The sequence below is a fragment of the Cyrtonyx montezumae genome, unplaced genomic scaffold (genome assembly GCF_038088225.1).
Source record: "Cyrtonyx montezumae isolate F1298 unplaced genomic scaffold, pur_monq_1.0 scaffold_2, whole genome shotgun sequence".
NCBI classification, from domain to species: domain Eukaryota; kingdom Metazoa; phylum Chordata; class Aves; order Galliformes; family Odontophoridae; genus Cyrtonyx; species Cyrtonyx montezumae.
The window spans coordinates 28,043,826-28,061,443 of record NW_027071936.1 but is presented as its reverse complement, the minus strand read 5'-3'; the positions used below and the strand labels follow the sequence as shown (position 1 = coordinate 28,061,443).

General features: G+C 41.7%; 1 protein-coding gene across 1 annotated transcript; it reads left to right on the top strand.

Moving 5' to 3' along the window:
• The first annotated feature begins 8,015 nt into the window (after nucleotides 1-8,015).
• SPINK2 (serine peptidase inhibitor Kazal type 2) lies at nucleotides 8,016-12,955 on the top strand. The gene is made up of 5 exons (XM_065736023.1): nucleotides 8,016-8,023; nucleotides 9,763-9,857; nucleotides 10,437-10,474; nucleotides 10,652-10,764; nucleotides 12,788-12,955. Exons 1-5 carry the CDS (start codon nucleotides 8,016-8,018, stop codon nucleotides 12,831-12,833), a joined length of 300 nt encoding a protein of 99 aa, XP_065592095.1. The 3' UTR covers nucleotides 12,834-12,955.
• The last annotated feature ends 4,663 nt before the right edge of the window (nucleotides 12,956-17,618 follow it).

Genomic DNA, 17,618 nt, shown 5'->3' with positions numbered 1-17,618 from the left:
ATCAATGGTCTCCACTTGCACATAGAGCCATTGGCCACAACTCTCTGAGTGTGGACTTCCAGACAATTGCTCATCCAGTGAGTGGTCCATCTATCAAATCCATTTTTCTCTAATTTGGAAAGCAAAACATGAGAAGAGAGATGAATGATTATTCAGCCCAACAACAGGATAGTCACAGTGGGAAAAAGGGCATCATATTTCCTCAGGTACATCTTCCCCTGGCCCTCTGGCTTCATTCATGTAAAGCACAAGATTATGAATGAGAAATCTTGTGAAGTGGTGAGGAGGATGGAGAAGGGGAGGAGAAAGGATTTAATGCTACCAGGACAACCATCTCCATAGAAACTGTTTAATTAATGAGCTGCTGATGAACGTTACCAACAGAATCCCACTGAATTCATGTTGTAGTAATTACTACAGTTTCATTCATCCTTCTTTGGCAAGAGCTGCCTCAAGAAGCCTGTGAGCTCCAACAGAATGGGAGAGAACAGCTTGCTGAATCAATGGGAGGAGAGCGCGTGCCTTGAAGCGTGCTCCATTGCCTCTGAGCCAGCTCCCTGGGCACTCAGGCGTGGCGACCGCATACCATCCCATCCATTCTACAGTCCCACACCGCCAAAGGGCAACCCAGCTGGCCCCATGCCACCAACACAGGATGCATGCACAAGCAGGAGGCAGAGCTGGTTGTCTTCCTCCCTGCTGTGTACTCAGCCTCCAGAAGCTGGTACAGAAAATAAGCAACCAAGCAGGGGATACACTGGAGCATTTATCATTTCACACTAGCAGACAGCAGCATAGCAGCTGCACGGGCATTGTAAGGTGAAAGAGATTCTGATAAGCACAGTGAGGTCTCAGAGAAGCAGGTATGTGCAAGGCGCACCAAGGAGATGCAGGCTGTTCCTTACAGAGGGAAGATAAATAAAATATACCCTAGATGAGATAAATAAAGTAAAAATGCTACTAGAAGTAAGCATCAGATCGCTTGATTTACCTGTTCTGGCAAGACAAGAAGATGGCCCATGACACTGCTCCACTAATCTGCACTCTTACTTGCTCTTAGCTCCTCAAGGGAGGCAGATACACACTCATTACTAGGATGTCTTACAGTCATATTAGATAAACAAAAACATGGAAATGCACCAACCTGTTTATTGCAGAAAATATTCATTTTTAACACTACTTGTCTACAAGCCCACTTCTCCCACAAGGAAGAGAACGCAAATAGGCTGCCAAATGTTTTCACAGCAACTGAGAGAAATCGCAAGGATAGGCATCCCACTCACCTAAGTCTTAGCCCACAGAGTTGAGAGCACCCTCAAGCACAGACAGAAATAAGCACTTCTTGTTAGTGGCCTCAGATATCTATCCAAGGAAAATCTGTGTCTAGAAGCACTCAGGTCTCCTTGCTAAGGACAAAGCATGCATCAAATCAGTGAGTTTGGATGGAAACAGATGGGGACCTCTGTACCTGGACAGATTTATTCTGATACAACATTCTCATTTGTATTGTCCAGATGAGCACTGCTAGAATGATAAGATAAGCCAGATAGAATGAGTCAGATTCATTTTCCACAATACAAGCAGCTCCCATTCAGGTCACCACAGTTTATTCAGATCCATGCTGCTGCGCAAACCTGACTGTTTCACACCAGCTGCTGAGGGACACTAGTTCTGCTTTCTCACACTGTCAAACACTTTCCAAAGAATTGTTTTTTAATGCCACTTTTCAGCAGGGTCAGAGACTGTATTTTGGGTAAACTGGTGCTGACAGGACAAGAGAATATGAGACATTGCTAATCTTAGCAGCAAAGTGCTGCCTTCCTCTGATAGCTACTGAGATGTGATGTCCTGCTGTTTTGGGCTGCAAATGAAGCAGTGAAAAGAGCTAACCTCATCAAGGTAGCTGTGAAACCTGATAAGAAGCAAATAACAGTTCTTCACTGAGTAAGTGCTCTTAATTTCAGTGGTCAAGCCAACTGGGGACAGGTTTGGCAGTGAAGCTATGTCCCAACAAAACCACCACTTTTTCTGTAATCCTCAGCTCTCAAGGTCTGTTTTAGATGGGTATTCTTAAAAATAAGCAGAAACTTGAAGACAGTCTATATCCAATTTGTGAGCTACATGGGCAATTATACACTGGCTAATACTCACACAAAATGGCGGGAACTATAACACAAAATGGCGGTGGCTAACTGCTGGCTGCCTGGACAATAGACTCTCCTGCTCCTAGGCCAGGCCTTCATCTTACTGAGTTGTTATCTTTCAACTCCCTGCTTTTTTTCCTCTTTTTCACATCAATATTTTTCATGTGAGCTGTTGGGTTGCTATTACTTTCTTAAGAACATCACTCCTATCTGAATTCCTGTGCTCCTTCTCACAGTGTTAGGCAACATGCTCTCTCATAATTTAACCTTTTATTTTCTTTCTCTGTAAAGCAAAGTTCACAACACTGAACTGCACTAAAATGGGCCACCACTGGTTGAATGCTTGGTCTATCAGTTGTACAGTATTCCTGCCTCATCCTTCTAAGCTGACGGAATTGAGATCAAAATAGACATAGGGTGGTAGACAGTGAAATGGCTGTTCATTCTTGTGTCACAGCAACTATTTGTGGTGATCAGGCAGAATAATCACATTTGTTTGTCAAGAGAGAAATCAAAACTGCCCAGATGTTCTACATGGCTGAGTCTTAAGTGCATTCTGCATACCAACTGACTTTGCATTGTACACTTTCTGATTTCTCCTGACAACGCCCAGTTTTAGGGATCTCATTGCTCCCAGAACTCATCCAGAACCTCTGGTACATCAGCTTCCATACGTTTCCATCTCCATTGATTTCCAGAAACTATAACGGATATATGTAGTGGTAAAGATAGAGCTGTGTAAAGTAACATGTATTTGGGAATTCCTTAGCAATCTTGCTGAGATTATGCTTTTTGTTGCTTACTTCTTAACTTTACTAAGATAAAGCAACATACAAACTGTTGGTTTTTTTTAATTTATTGAAATAAGTTTTCTTACATTTTTCTGTGTTTAGTGTTTCCTCTGACAATTCAAAACCCAAATGTGCACTTTTTTCCCTTCATTGAAAGCAGGGAGCCTGGCATAATCATGGGACCAGGAGAACTGGGGTTTTAAGACCAACTGTACATTCTGGAGCCTGCCGAACAATTTTTCCCATGTTTCTCTTAAATGCAGTGGTTTGGTCTCATTTTATACCCAAAGTAGTGCTAGGCTCCCATAACAGGAAGTCTGTTCTGACAACCAGACCTAAAAAATAATAATAATAAAAAATAAAGCAAGCATTTTTGTCAGCCCATTGGTTGAAGAGACCACTGGAATAAAGCCACCTGCTCCCTTACACTATACTGTAGTGGAAATGCTGAGTCAGGGCCTGAACTAGTGATGGAGCACCTGGTGGGAAGGCAGGGCCAACCCAGGGGAGCTCAGGTGCATGCAGTGTACCTGAGTGACTGGAAGGGATAAAGCCAGGATCCAGCCCTTCATGGACCTCATTTAAGGGTTGGCTGTGGAAATGAGGTTATCTTGCTGGAGATCTATGCCTGCTTGACTCTTTCTGTAGGTAAGTAGCATTTTTCCTTTGTGTCTGTGGCTGCTGGACTGAGGTTTGTTATTATTTGTTGTAACTTAAGACTTTGCTACCTTCCTATTATTGCTATACTCTACCTCATATTATTGAGTTATGTTGCACCTATGTGTGATTGGTTATCACCTCACTTCTCCTCCTGTCTCCATAACCCTCTTGATAAAAGAGGTACCACAATCCTGCGCTTCATGGGAAGTGTGATTTATAGGGATGAGGGTTTATCAGCCTTTTGTTTAGGAGAGACCCTCAGACTGCACACAGAACCAGATAAAGAGAGTTTGGTGGGTTAGTTTGTGGCTACCTTTGTTCTCTGAAAACCTAGCATAAATTCGTTGTACCTCATTCACCACCTTTATTTTTGTCTTTTTTGTATGCTTGTCTGTGGAGGAATTATAATCAGTAACAAACAATTGTCTGGATATTTCTCAGAATCGTTAAGGTTGGACAAGACCAGTAAGATCATCTAGTCCAGCAATCAACCCATACCCACTACACCACGTTCCTTGTATTCCTCTTCTGGGCAACGTTATTTCAGAAATATTCCTCGCTTTAATAAGAAATATAAGTGCCAAATATTGCTACTTCTCCATGTGCGTGATTTCATTGGTAATTAGAGCAATCTTCTGTAACTCTACTGAAAATCAAAGGAGCTACTTTTGATTTGTGGGCTGGAGCTGAGATCCACTTAATGCAATGCCTGTTACAGCTTCCATCACTCCTTGACAGTTTTGCTGACACTTGCGATTTCACCCAAGAATGCCCTTTTTCTTAAAGCACCAGATCTTGTTACCTTCTTTTGTTGTTGTGGTTCATTTCAGTCTTACAGTGTTACAAATAAGTCTGAGATGTTCCAAGGGTAAGCAACAATTATCTGTAAGCATTTTAGGAAGTACTGTGTTTTCCCTGGTGAGTATATATCTCTGAAGGTGTGCTTGGGTATGAAATTCAGCAGTATCAGAGTAATTCTTTGTGCAAGATGATAAATCACCACTGCTGACTCCCTCAGAGCAGTGGTATTAAAAACAGTAGCATCAACACTGGGCAGCTCAGTAATTTAACAGGGCTGATGATCGTGCTGCAAGCTTCTTTTCCAAGGCAGTGGGTCCAAAGAACCCTGAGGCTGCTCTTTGTTTCTTCCCAGATCTTGCCTCGTAAACATGTTTATTTTAAATTCTCTCTGAGAGAGACCAGGGCTCCGTTAAAAGCCACACACTAGCACAGATGTGAAGTGTTATTTTTGGTAGAATTTCTATGTGGATAACAGGGGACGTGTGGGGTAAAAGCTCATTTATTTCTTGTGCATTGTCACTCTCAGATGACTCTCTTTTCTGCCATAGCAGCATAACCTTGAAAAGTCACTGATGAACCCACACTCTGTTGGGGTCCTGCTGCCCATCTGCACCTTCTGTGTGCCCAGGAAAATGCTCTGAATACCAGAAGGGAAGCAGTTTTGCATCCTCTCATCACTTTCATATTGGCAAGAGCTGCCCTGAACAATACGCTGCTATCTGCTCATTCTAGGGCCTCTATACAAGGGCTGCTCTGAAAGTAATGCCCCCTGTTGTGTTATATTGGCCCATGATGTCAGGTGTTGGTGGTATGGCTGTAGAGCAGGGGTGTCAAATCTTTTGTCTTGTCTGGGCTGTGGGGAGTAAAGAGGTGTTATCTTGGACTGCATGTAAAATATATAACATAGTTAATGTATATAATAAAACATATATAAGAATATCTTTTAATAAAACATTAAAGAAAGAGAAACAAAAGCATAAAACTAGTGGGATAAGTGACCTTATTTTGTGAAACTAAACCACAGGCTGGTTCAATGGTAGTGGCTGCTCTGAAGGTGTTTGGCAGATTTTTTTGATGAGATTTTAAATGGTGAAGTACAGGAGGAGTAAAATTACTTGCTTACAAACATACATACTGCCAGAAAGCAATGACATGAATAAGGCATAATTGTGATGCAAGGGATATTTCTCTCTGGTAAAAGGGGGCTTATGGAAGTCTAGCAGGGAGACACAAATTTTTTTTAATATCTGATAGCAACTTTATACATTCCATTTGAAAATTTGCAGGCAATGTATTTGTCCACTAAAAATGCAGTTACAAATATATAAATTTTTTTTTGCAATCTTGGAACTTATTTTCAAATTCTGTAATCAAAACAGAAAATGAGGCTGCATACTTTTCACTGTTCACAGGACTATGTTTAGCTGATGTATCAAAAGGCATACAATTATTTGCCATCATGTGAGTTAGCACTGCACTGTGCCCTAGTTTCAGTCTAGACCCATTTAAAGTTGCCAGTTCATAGAAGTACTCAATTGTCAATCATTTCAATATGGAATTTGCAGTTGGAGAATAATCTCAAGTGTTCTGGAACAATAATTTACAGTGGTGTCATTCTTGAAGATCTCTCAATGAAGAGAGTCTTAATACTTTGCCACTAGAGGAATTGGATGGTTCACCATGGTTTTAATACTATTTCCATAAATACACTTTATATGGGAAAGTGTGTAATGCAGCAAATAGTATGGGACAAAGAAGCAGTACTGTGGTCACTCCCTGCTTTTGTCTCTTCCTATAATACATATATATTTTTATTTCAGGAGGTAAGGTGACACACACACAAATACACACACACACACCACTCAACAGCAGAAAATAGCAGCTGTGAAAAGGTAAGGCCAGCTCCCTCAGCAGTTCTGCCTGAGAAATTCAGAAGTAGGTAAGTATGAGAAACTCCTATGCACCAAATGGCGCCTGAGCCACCTAAGCAAGCATTATCTAAGCCTGGGAAAAGGATTTCAGCAGAACAATCTAAACTGAATTTGCTTGGTCAAGCCAGACTTGTATATGCCTGGTAGCGTTAGGTCATCAGGGCCTGGAGGACTCTCTAAAAGGACTCTCTAAAGAGCCTATAAAGAAGAGGAAACAGCAGAGTTCAATACAAACCCCTACCCTATCAGTATGGAGTTCAGTGCTGTAGGTAATGTCTCTGCCTTGCATACAGTAGGGTACAATCAGCTGAATTCAAGAAACACAAAGAGTCTTTATTTCTACAGCATATAAGTGGAGAGGTTTTTCTAAGTAGTGCAATAAATTCTTCATTAGAGAGGAGCAGGCCTTGATGAGGGGAGGCTTTCTGAAGCGTGTCTTTGTGTGCAGCACAAAAGTCATCCCTCTATAAGTGGTTCTATGTGAAGTCCAACTTGTTTTGCAAGGAGAGAGACCTCACATGTTGTCATCAAGCAGGTAGTTTGTGGAATAATTGCTACTTCTGCTTTTTTCATTCATTCATTTCCTCTGGTTTTGGTGGCTTCTTGTTCCTTTGTCTACCTTCACATTGCCAATTTAAAATCTGGAAGGAACTGACGAGAAAGGTAACTTCTACATGTGCTGGAGAAAAGATTAAGATGTTGCAGTTTCATTACCTGTTCCTTTACGGCTAAATTTGGATATTGCCAGGTAAATGGGATACAGTGTAAAGGCAAAGTATAGGCTACGTCTGAGTTTGCCTATTTCTTCCTTCCCCAGGCAAGCAACTCAGGGAAAGATTCATGTCATTTGAAAAAACTGTCCTCAACAGGAGAGCGCTTCTCCATTTGACCACAACACGAGAAAAGGAACCCCGAGATAAAGTATGTTCATCTTTACCTTTGCTTTAATGAAGGGATTCATTATGTGCAACTCCCAGCTTGTCAGTACATAGAGGCTACTAATAAGGCTATAATTAATAATTAAAACTAATTAATAATAAATAGTTAAAACTATTTAGCTTGATTTGGTGATTGCCTTTGTTTGAAGTAAAAAAAGCTCCTTCTGATTGTACAAATCTAAAGGAGGGAAATAGGGGCCGACATAATAACATATAAGCACAGAAATATTCAAGGAGAGTATGGTATACAGGAGCAGCATTGGACGTGCTGCTTCCTTATGAGAAGCTTATTGGGCAGAGAGGAGTTTAACTAAGCAGCACCATCTAGTGTCAAGATAGGAACACAGCTGGTACCTGGATCCTTCTGTCCCTGACAGTCAGGTTCTCCCAGAAAAGCTGATGCACTAATCCGTTGGGAAATGAGTTGTACTTTCTAGTTTAAACAGATCCTAGCCTACTTTGTCTTCTTCTAAACACAATTTACACAAAAAGTAATTCTCTTTTATGCTAAACTCATAAATCATTTATTTTTTCCCTCTATGATGCTGATGAATGCAGTGATTTCTTAGTTCAGTCTTGTGACCTCATTTCCATCCTTGTCTTGTTCCTCTTTTAATTAGTTTCCTGAAACTGTAAGAAATATGCCTAGTAATGTTCTTGACAAGCACATACTTGCTCACTGTTTCCTCTTGGTAAAATCCATAAAGAGGACATGGGTTTGTTCTATTCCACCAACCCACGCTACGGGCCATGAACATGTGAGTCTCCCTAGTACCTAAACCTCAAATTCATAAAGGCATTTAAGAGTCCAAAACCCATATCAATATAACTTGTTGTCATATATTTAAATGTATGTGTATATATATATAAATATATATAAAGAACCATTGCTTTTTATAGTCTTCCCTGAAAGTCTAATGACTTCTGGTAAGCAGCATCTATGGCTACTTTGTCTTTTTTCCACTTCACTGCTCATCACTCAAAAGGTAGATTCCCCTACCTCTTTCTACTACCTGTTGCCATAATGCATTGCACAAATATTAAGTGCCTGCAGCCCAAAGTCTGGATTGGCTAAGGCTGCAGAACAGACCAGGAACATAAAAGAGAGTGAGTTTAGTAAACAACAAAGCCCTGAAAACATCCTCTACCTTCTACCACTTTCATCAAAAAGACACGTTTCCTGCTCTGATGGAATGCGAAGAGCTGTCTGTGCAGACATACTGCCTAACTTTGGGTGCACAATGTTAGAAGGAAATCTCTTCAGCCAAGAGTGGTGTTTGTAAGCACCCTTTGTTCTTGTACTGTTTTTGACTGTGTTAGCCTCTAACAAGGGCTGTTTTCTGAGTCTGGGGGGTGGGGGGAAAACTAAACCATAAATCTATTAATTAAAAACAAACAAATCAAAACCAACTCAGGTGAATTTGGTTGTCACAAGGTTTCTTTTAAGAAAGAGGAAGCTATCAGTTGCTCCCAGAAGAGCTGTGTTCTCTCAGTGATGGGTATCTAACTATAGTTTTAAGTTATATTTCAATAAGGGAGGTGTTCATTTGGCTTTTGTTCCAGTGTGTGGTTTCCCGGTCTGTGGAAAAAAAGCTTACATTTTCCATGTTTTGAAAATGAAATTTCTCATCTATGTTGCTTCTCTGTTGGAGGAAGAACTCCTGACGTCCCTGGGCAGTGACCACAGTCATTTTCTGGGAACTGTATGCAAAGGCTCAGCAGTCAGTCTTATCTTCAAAGCAGGCAACCAAGGATGATTTAGTCCATTATTGCCATAAGCAAATGGCCATTTCTAGGAACACCCAATACACTCCAGTCTGTTAACCTTCCCAACAAACAAGACAATCACCAGTCATAGCTGTGATCATTACATGGCTGTGCTCCCTTCTGCAATATTTATTCACTAATATTGCTCTGTTTCTACATTAATGATCTTGAAAGAAACAACTGTAATTCATATTCCAAAAGTCATCCTCCCATGTACCTTTTCACTCACCATTCCTAATGAAGTTCATGAAAGATTAATTCCTTAATTGTGCTGCTTATTAATTATCTGTTTTCTTCCATTTACAGGTTTTGCAGCATTACTTCTAATTCCTTAGTTAGCTCACAGCAGCTGTAAGAAGTGTGAGTAGCCTCCTTCATTCTCCTTGTCTCTTGGACAAGCTATTGTGTGATGGGTTTTCCAGTCCACCTATTGTCCTATAACTTGTGAGAAAGTCATTGAGGCCCTGGGGCGTGTGCAGAAAAGGGCAGTGAAGCTGTGAGAGCCTCATTTTACAAGTCTTATGGGGAGTGGTTGAGGGAGCTGGAGCTGTTCGGTCTAGAGAAGAAAGAAGCTCAGGGGAGAACTTTCCACAGCTGCCTGAGGGAGGCTGTGAGGAGGTGGGGGTCGGCCTCTTCTCCCGGGTAGCAACGATAGGATGAGAGGGAATGGCATCAAGCTGCAGCAGGGGAGGTTCAGATTGGATGTTAGGAAATGTTTATTCTCTGACAGTGGTGATGCACTGGCACAGGCTGCCCAGGGAGGTGGTGCAGCCATTATCCCTGGAGGTGTTCAAGACAAGGGTGGGTGTGGCACTAAGGGACGTGGTCAGTGGGGACGGGCTGGGGATTGGACATGACGATGTTAGTGGTCTCTTCCAATCTTCAAGATGCTGTGACTTTTAGGGCAGCACTCGGCACCTGAACCCCACACACGTCACGGAAAGTGAGGGAAGATCCCTATCCCTTCTCCACTCCTGAAGATGCCTGCACACCTCCAGACTCCACAGGTGCTCCCAACGCCGAGGGCCGTTAGGAGCCCTCCAACTCCTGCTGCGCGTGCCGCAGCCCCGTGCCCCCCCCCCCCCCCCCCCCCCCCGTGCCCGTGCCGTCTATGCCCCGCCCCTTTGCATTGTGCCCTGGACTGTTGCGCCTCGCGCCCCTCCTTGCCCCGCCGCATTCCGCCCGTTAGCGCTCGGCGATGGCGCAGCTGGAGATGCGTGCTCTGCTGCTCGTTGTTCTCATCGGTAGCGGGGCCGGGACAGGGGAAGCGGGGCCGATCCCGCACAAGGGCTGTGATCAGGGGAGGGAAGAGGGGAGGGCGAGTGCGCGGGGAGTGGGACGAGGAGCCGGGATGGGGGGAACCCAGGCGGGACCCGGCCGGTAACGCAGCCTCTCTCCCCGCAGGGCTGCTCTTGTGCCCCGGAGCTGCTGCCAGCATCCCGGTGAGTGCCGCCCGCCCGCTGCTGGGACCCTCAGCCCCCTGTGCCGGCAGTCTGCTTGCCCTGGGGCTGCAGCATCGCTGTCCCGGGGAGCTGGCCTCTAAGTAACCACCTGCCAGGTCTGTGGGTGTCCTTCCTATGTCGGAGGTGCCTGACCTCCTGTGTGTATGTCTTCCCCAGCCGGCGTGCGACAAGTACAGCCTTCTGCCTGGATGTCCGAGGGACTACAGCCCAGTGTGTGGCACTGATGGGAAGACTTACCCCAACGAGTGTGTGCTATGCCTTTCCAACAGGTAAGCACTTACTGCACATCCTCACTCTCCTTTCTCTCTGGAAACATTTGCCCTCAATTCCTAACTCAGTGAAAAGCTATTTCTCGCTCACTGTCTGTTAGCAGCGTTTCTAGCATTTTCTCAAATGACAATCACATGCAATGTTTTTTATCGTGATACCTTAAATGGCTCAGCTTGGATTAGCTGGTAGTATTAAAGAGTGTCACGGCATGGGCATTGCCAGTAGTGTTAACACAGTTCTGCGTTGCCATTAAATACAATCACAGAATCGGAGAAAGACTTGGGTTGGAAGGGACCTCAGTGATCATCCCAGCCCAGCCCCCTGCCCTGGGCTGGCTGCCCCCACCAGCTCAGGCTGCCCAGGGCCCCAGCCGACCTGTCCTGTGCCTCTGGGGATGGCACATCCACAGCCTCTCTGGGCAACTGGTGCAAGCAAGTAAAATTTCCATTTACCACATTAAAAATTTACAAGTATTATAGTACAGTATATGATTCTGGACTCTTGAACACCCTTCCATCAGAAACTTAGAAAACAGGAAAGACCCAGCCGAAATACAGCTCTTAGTAAAAAGTTTTTACAGTCAAGATCCAATCTCTTGTGCGTCCTTTCACAGAGAAAAGTAATGCCAAATGTTAGGAGAAAATACTGTTTTGCCATTCAGGTTGTCTAACAGTCAGATCTCCTACCCTCTTGAGAGATGTTATTTTATTTAATAATTTCATAACTTTCAAACAGATTGAAAACACAGAAAATCATCACCTAATAAACATTTTTACATCCACTATGACTAGCTAGAAAGCGCCATGGTGCATGTTCTCATTACAAATTTGAGAGGAGCTGCTTGTGAATCAAATAGTATGGTAAAGCACCATTTATATTAATATGATAACAGAATAGCAGGATTCTTGTTTCTAACAGAGGGAAGAAGTAAGGGTAGCAAAACAGCAGCAGTGGGCGTTTACAAACTTGGAAATAGATTTTAAGAAAGGGAGAACTAAAATACGTTCCTGACTTCAGGGTGAAGGGAAAAGTTAACTGAAAACATCACTTACAAAATTCAAATGAGCAAGGTAGAAAGAGCATAGATCAGAATAAGGAAGAAGTCAAAGATGTCAGAAGACAATTTAAGGAAAAAATATTTAAAATAATGAATATTTTAAGACATTTTTTAATTATTTTTAGTGTTGAAGTACGTTTACAGGTGTGCAGATCTGTAGAGTTTGGTAGCATTCTCACTGGAGTGCATCACAAACTATCGAAGAAAATGACAAAATTTGAAAGCAAATTGGCAAACCTGTGGTCTAAATAAAATTTAGAAATCCCAGCAAATTAAAGAGCATTTTAGTGCAATTGGTGTAAAGGGGAGAAAAAGGGTGCTGTCATGTTACCTTACTAAGAGCCTACCCGTTTTTGCTATCTAGAATGGTATTGGATTAAGTTTTTAGACATGCAGACAGCCTGAGGGAAAACAAAATGAGTAAGCAAAGCCGACACAGATTTGTCAGAAACAATCCAGAAAAATCCTTGAGATTTAGTTTTCTAGCAAATTAACTGAATTAACAGCAATCAACTTCCTTCAGAGTAGAAGGAAGCAGAAGTGTTAGTCCTTGACGTGTGGACCCTTCTCACTGAATTCCCAGATGAAACAGAGACATTTATTAGCACTAGAACTGGCTCCCATGACACAGATTGTGAAGTTTGACTTGCATTAGTGCTTCACAATGGCCACTTAAGTCCTCACTGTGAGATTTGTCTTGATTCTTATAGGTAACAAAGCCTGAAGTGAGGCTGTCTCTAAGTTATTAGCACTATGTGTGTGATTCATACATCCTTCCATCAGTTACTTTGCAATAAGACTTGCTACAAGTAATGTACATAAATATACTGCTACTTTTAACTGAACATATAAAAATATTGTTGCTTTTAACTGAACGTTAACATGGAAGAGTCTGCTTTATAAAATGTCTCTGTTAAATGCAAGTGTGGTGGTTCTCCTCTAAAATATTTTTGTTCTGCTTGCAGTGAGGAAAATAAGTATGTCCAAATATACAAGAATGGAATATGCTGATATGGCAGATGGCAACTCTTCAAGCAAATGAGAAGGACAAAGTTAGTCCAAATGGAAACAGTTCATTAAAAGTAGCTTCTCTGTAGTCTGACCTAATAAATAAACTTGCATTTTAAAACAAAGTTGTGCGAGTGCAGAGCTTAGAACCTGAATTGCAATTTGTTTCATGTTAGACAGATCAGAGGGCAAGGAAGAGACCCTGGCAGTTTACCAGGAACAGTCAGTTCCCTGAGAGGCACCAGAGCCATTTCCCACAGCACTAGCTAGCAGCAGCCAGGTATTGGCACCTCCATCTTGTGCAGTGCTAGCCACCACTCCTTTCTAGAAAGATCTGAACCCATGAGACCTCAGCACATGACTGTCCACACTCAGTGTAAAGAATAATTACAAAGTGATCCTGTGCAGCTTCACTGGAGAGCAGGAAGCTTAAAATAGTGGTATAATGGGACTATAGATGCTTGCCACAGATCGTACTGCTTTCTAGTCTTAGCCAAGAAGAGGCATCTTTCACTCAGCAGAGATCTACAGAGAAGGTGGGTACAATGTTTTCTGTGTTTGGTAATGAATAGAACACATTTTCTTGTCCTTTCTATTTCTGGGGTCATTGGCTTCTGGGAGGAGTTACTTGGAGACAAAGGTGTTGACTTGGAGCAAGGCACTGAGGCCATAATACTCTGCTCTCAGTCTTGAGACTCTCTTAGTCAGACATTACTTTTCCACTAAATCAAACAGGAAGTATTTCCTCTTAATTAAACATAAACTCATAAACTTTTTACGTTGCCCATCTTATTGTAATAATACAGCATAGTAACTGAAACAGGGGTTGCCCAAAATCTCCTTACTTTTGTAACCCTCTTTGGATTAGACTTCAGTTTTTATATATTGTACTGTTACTCATCTTCTTGTCAGTTAGACAATCCATCAATCAGGCAAACTGTTTTTCAGGTTTGTTGTAACTGCTGTAGCTGTATTGCTTAACTTCCCTTTTATTCTTTGCTGTGGGATTTTAAATTGTGCTTTATAATTCTTGCTATTCTTCAAATGGTTTAAACGTATGTTTCCTTCTGAAGCAGTCTTAAGAGAGAAGCTGAAGTTTAGCATTAAGTCATGCCATGCCTGACTCTGCCAGGAATTAATAACATCCCAGCTTTCTTCATATGAAAAATTGATTGACTGGACTTCTCACCAGAGTTCTTTGACCACTACGTTTGATCTATCAGATGCATTAAAATCCATACAATCCTTTGATCGCTTGAGTTGTTGACTTGACCTTGTCTACTCATGGTATTCATTTATGAACTAGCTAAAATCAATAACAGAAAAGGATGTTATCATCACATTTGGACATCAGTGGACCATATGCCAAGCACTCTTACTATTTGTGTGGGAGTGAGAAGGGATTATGTTAGTTGAATAGCATGACTGTGCAAAAAAAAAGACATGAAAGGACCTCTCTTCTGTCTAATCTTTGATTATTATAATTTATGTTTGTTTGTTTGCTTATGCTATTTTCTAACTTCCCAGGATCAGCACAGGCTTGATGTGAGTGGGAAGATAACATGCAGCCATCTGTCTCAGTCAAGTCAAAAGCTGTCACGCTAGCTATTACTAGTGACAAGGAAAGAAGGGCAAAACGTGCCACATTTGCTTTTCCCTTTTTCTAAGGTCAGTAGGTATATGCTACTCTCTAATTTATATTGGGAAATTGTTGCAAAATTACACTTTTTCTATTTTTCCTTAAATTCTGTAAACTGGTTCTGTAAACTGGAGTGCTTTTATATAACACCTATGTAATTTCTGCTGTTTGCTCAGGACAGAATAATAGAAATAATAACAAGAAGATGGTGAAGAGGGAATCGCCACCGTTCTTGATCAGTGAACGTTCTGAGAAGTGCGAAGTAGAGCAGAGCTGCTTGCTACTTCTGAGGATATGAGTACACTTACTACACTTTCCTACCTGAATCAATATAAATGTCTTCAAACTGATGTTGCTGTTTTCCTGCCAAACAAGAGGTACGTACCATCCTTAGATCAGAGATCTGATTCAAGGCTTGACAGAAGTAGGCCATAAAGAAAATGCCCCCAGTTCCAGAGAAATGTCAGTTTGGTATGAATGGTTTTGTTCCTCATTGCTCTAAAACAAGAGCTTTTGAGTGATTAAATTCCTGACTCTCCCTCCTGTAGAAACATCTAAAAGGATACATGCATATACAAAATGTTCTGTAGGCTTCACGTGCTGTTGCCCAGCACATACTGTGGGTGTGTTCTCAGGGACTGCCAGACTCCAGCTCCCAGCTTGGTTGTGGTCAGTTTGGCAATGCTCAGACCCTTTTCTTCAGGCGCTATTTTGGTGTTTTTGCATTGCCACACTTTGATTTGAACAAAGTAGAATGTATCCCTCCTTGGATTTCTGGCAGGTTCTTTCAGGGCTGGGATTCCTGGTGTTCTTTTGAGTGTGATAAAAGTATATCAAATCCCAGATAACAGTGACAGGACAAGAGGTAATGGCCTCAAGTTGCACCAGGGAAGGTTCAGGTTGGGTATTAGGAAACGTTTATTCTCAGAAAGAGTGGTGATGCAGTGGCACAGACTGCCCAGGGAGGTGGTACAGTCAATGCCCTGAGGGTGTTGAAATAGAGGGAAAATGTGGCTCTGAGAGACATGGTTTGAGTGGTCATAGGCACAGTGTTGATCTTAGTGGTGTTTCCAACCTTAATGATTATATGACTCTATTCTATGTAAGACTCAAAAAAATACTGCTAGCATTGAAAACTCTTGCTATTGGAAAACACCCAAACATGCTAGCCATGAGCATTCACCCAGTGTATTCCTCTTCATTGCCAGCATAGTGCTAGCCTATTCTGTTAAATAGTCATTGTGTTTGTCCTGGGTTGCAGTGGACCATGAACAAGAGCAGAAAGGAGAGGTCAAACTGTAGGAACCATGGCATAAATCCTACAGACTAGTCAGAGCAACAGACATCAATTTATGGGTTTTAATGTTACTCACTAGGTGGCAGCATTTATTTTCTTCCACATCTCATTTTGGTTTTATGTTCTCAGTAGAAATCCAGATCTATTAAAAATTGTTTGTGTATATATATACTCTGTAGGATTTGTTTCTTTCCACCCATATTATTAGTGTCATTACAGTCCTGATGCACAGTCAAGCTCATTAAACTTGGAAGAGTGAACTTACATTTTTTTTTTCAGCACTGAATCCAAGTATGCTTGCTGCAAAAAAGACTCTACAGAACAGTATTTTGCAGTAATTTTATTCTGTGGACAGATGCCTTGGAAATGAACCTATGGTGTTCATTCCTGTTCTGTCTTAGCTTTAATTGCTCTAGTCACATAGCAATTTTTTTTTAAGTTGTTTCATTTTCTAAAATGTAAATGTTTACAGAAGCAGCGTGGGTTTCCAGACAGATCGTTCTTAATGAGAAAACCTTAACAAACAAAGTCATTTTCCTCTGTAACTGAAAAAAACAAAACACCTTTTTGAAGGACTTTTATTATCTACCAGTGAGAAATCTTGTAAGATGGTACACTCGTAACATGTTCTACCTTTCAAGGAGGTGTGATATCTTTTTTCTTGACTTTATAAGCAAAAATATTTAGAGTTGAGTTAAAACTTCAGACTTACATTAGCTTTTTCCTGCTTTTCCAATGGAAGAGGCAAAGGTGCTGAAAAATCCCTTGTTGTCATTTCTGTGTTTGGAAGTTATGTAGGTTTGCAACTGTAATGAAAATATAAAACTATATGTATTGTTATCAGCTGAGAGCTAGCTAATTCTCATGTCAGAGTCAATAGGAGAAGACAGTAAGCAAGTCATCTGTCTGGATCAGCCAAAGTAAAGATTTCCTAAGTTGTGGCTATAGGAGTCTGCAAACTCTTAGTGATTTTATTATCTAGCTGAGCCCCAGGAGAGGAAAAAAAAAATGCACATTTGGGGGAATTCTTTGAGTTCTATGCAGAGGAAAAAGGATGCCCTTAAAAAAAACTATCAAAAGAATAGGTTCATTAGGAGGGAAAGAAGCACTTGCCTGCTCCTCATAGGTGATTATATTGTGTTGTATCATCTCCTACCAAATGCTGCTTTTAGACTGTGATGCACAAACCAGAAGGCATATATGGAATAATGTGCTAGAACAGGAATCTTGTATACAATTTGAGCCATCATGACAATAACTGATTTTTGCTTCTCTAGCAGCTGGGGTGAACTTGTACCAAGTATTCTAGGGAATGCTACCAGAGTAGGTTTTCATTTCCTGACAGTCTTTGGGCTGTGAGGAAAATAGAGATCTCTCTCCTCCTTTTCACCTTCTGCTAGTTCCCTAATCAGTCCCTTATCAGAGGACTGAAGACCTCTTGCTAGACATCAGGCAGTGTAAATGAGCAGTCAGAAGAAAACTGTCTGATAACTGAAAATGTAGCTCAAAAAGGAAAAGAGTGGGAAATCCATCCATATCTTCATAATATGTTTTCTTGTCCTGTTAAGTGTTCAAAAGATCCAAACAGAAATCCAAACTGACGCTAAGTGATGCAGAAGCAAAACCCAGAGAAGTATGAGGCGCTTGCACAGGTTGTCCAGGGAGGTGGTGGAAGCCCTGGAGACACTCAAGGTCGGCTCTGAAGAACATGATGCCCCTGTTCCTTGCAGGGGAGTTGGGCTAGGTGGCCTTCAGAGGTTCCTTCCAACTCTAATGATTCTATGATTATATGATCTCAGTCTTTCAGAGATGCTGATTTTTATTTATTTACTAATTTATGACTGTTTAACAG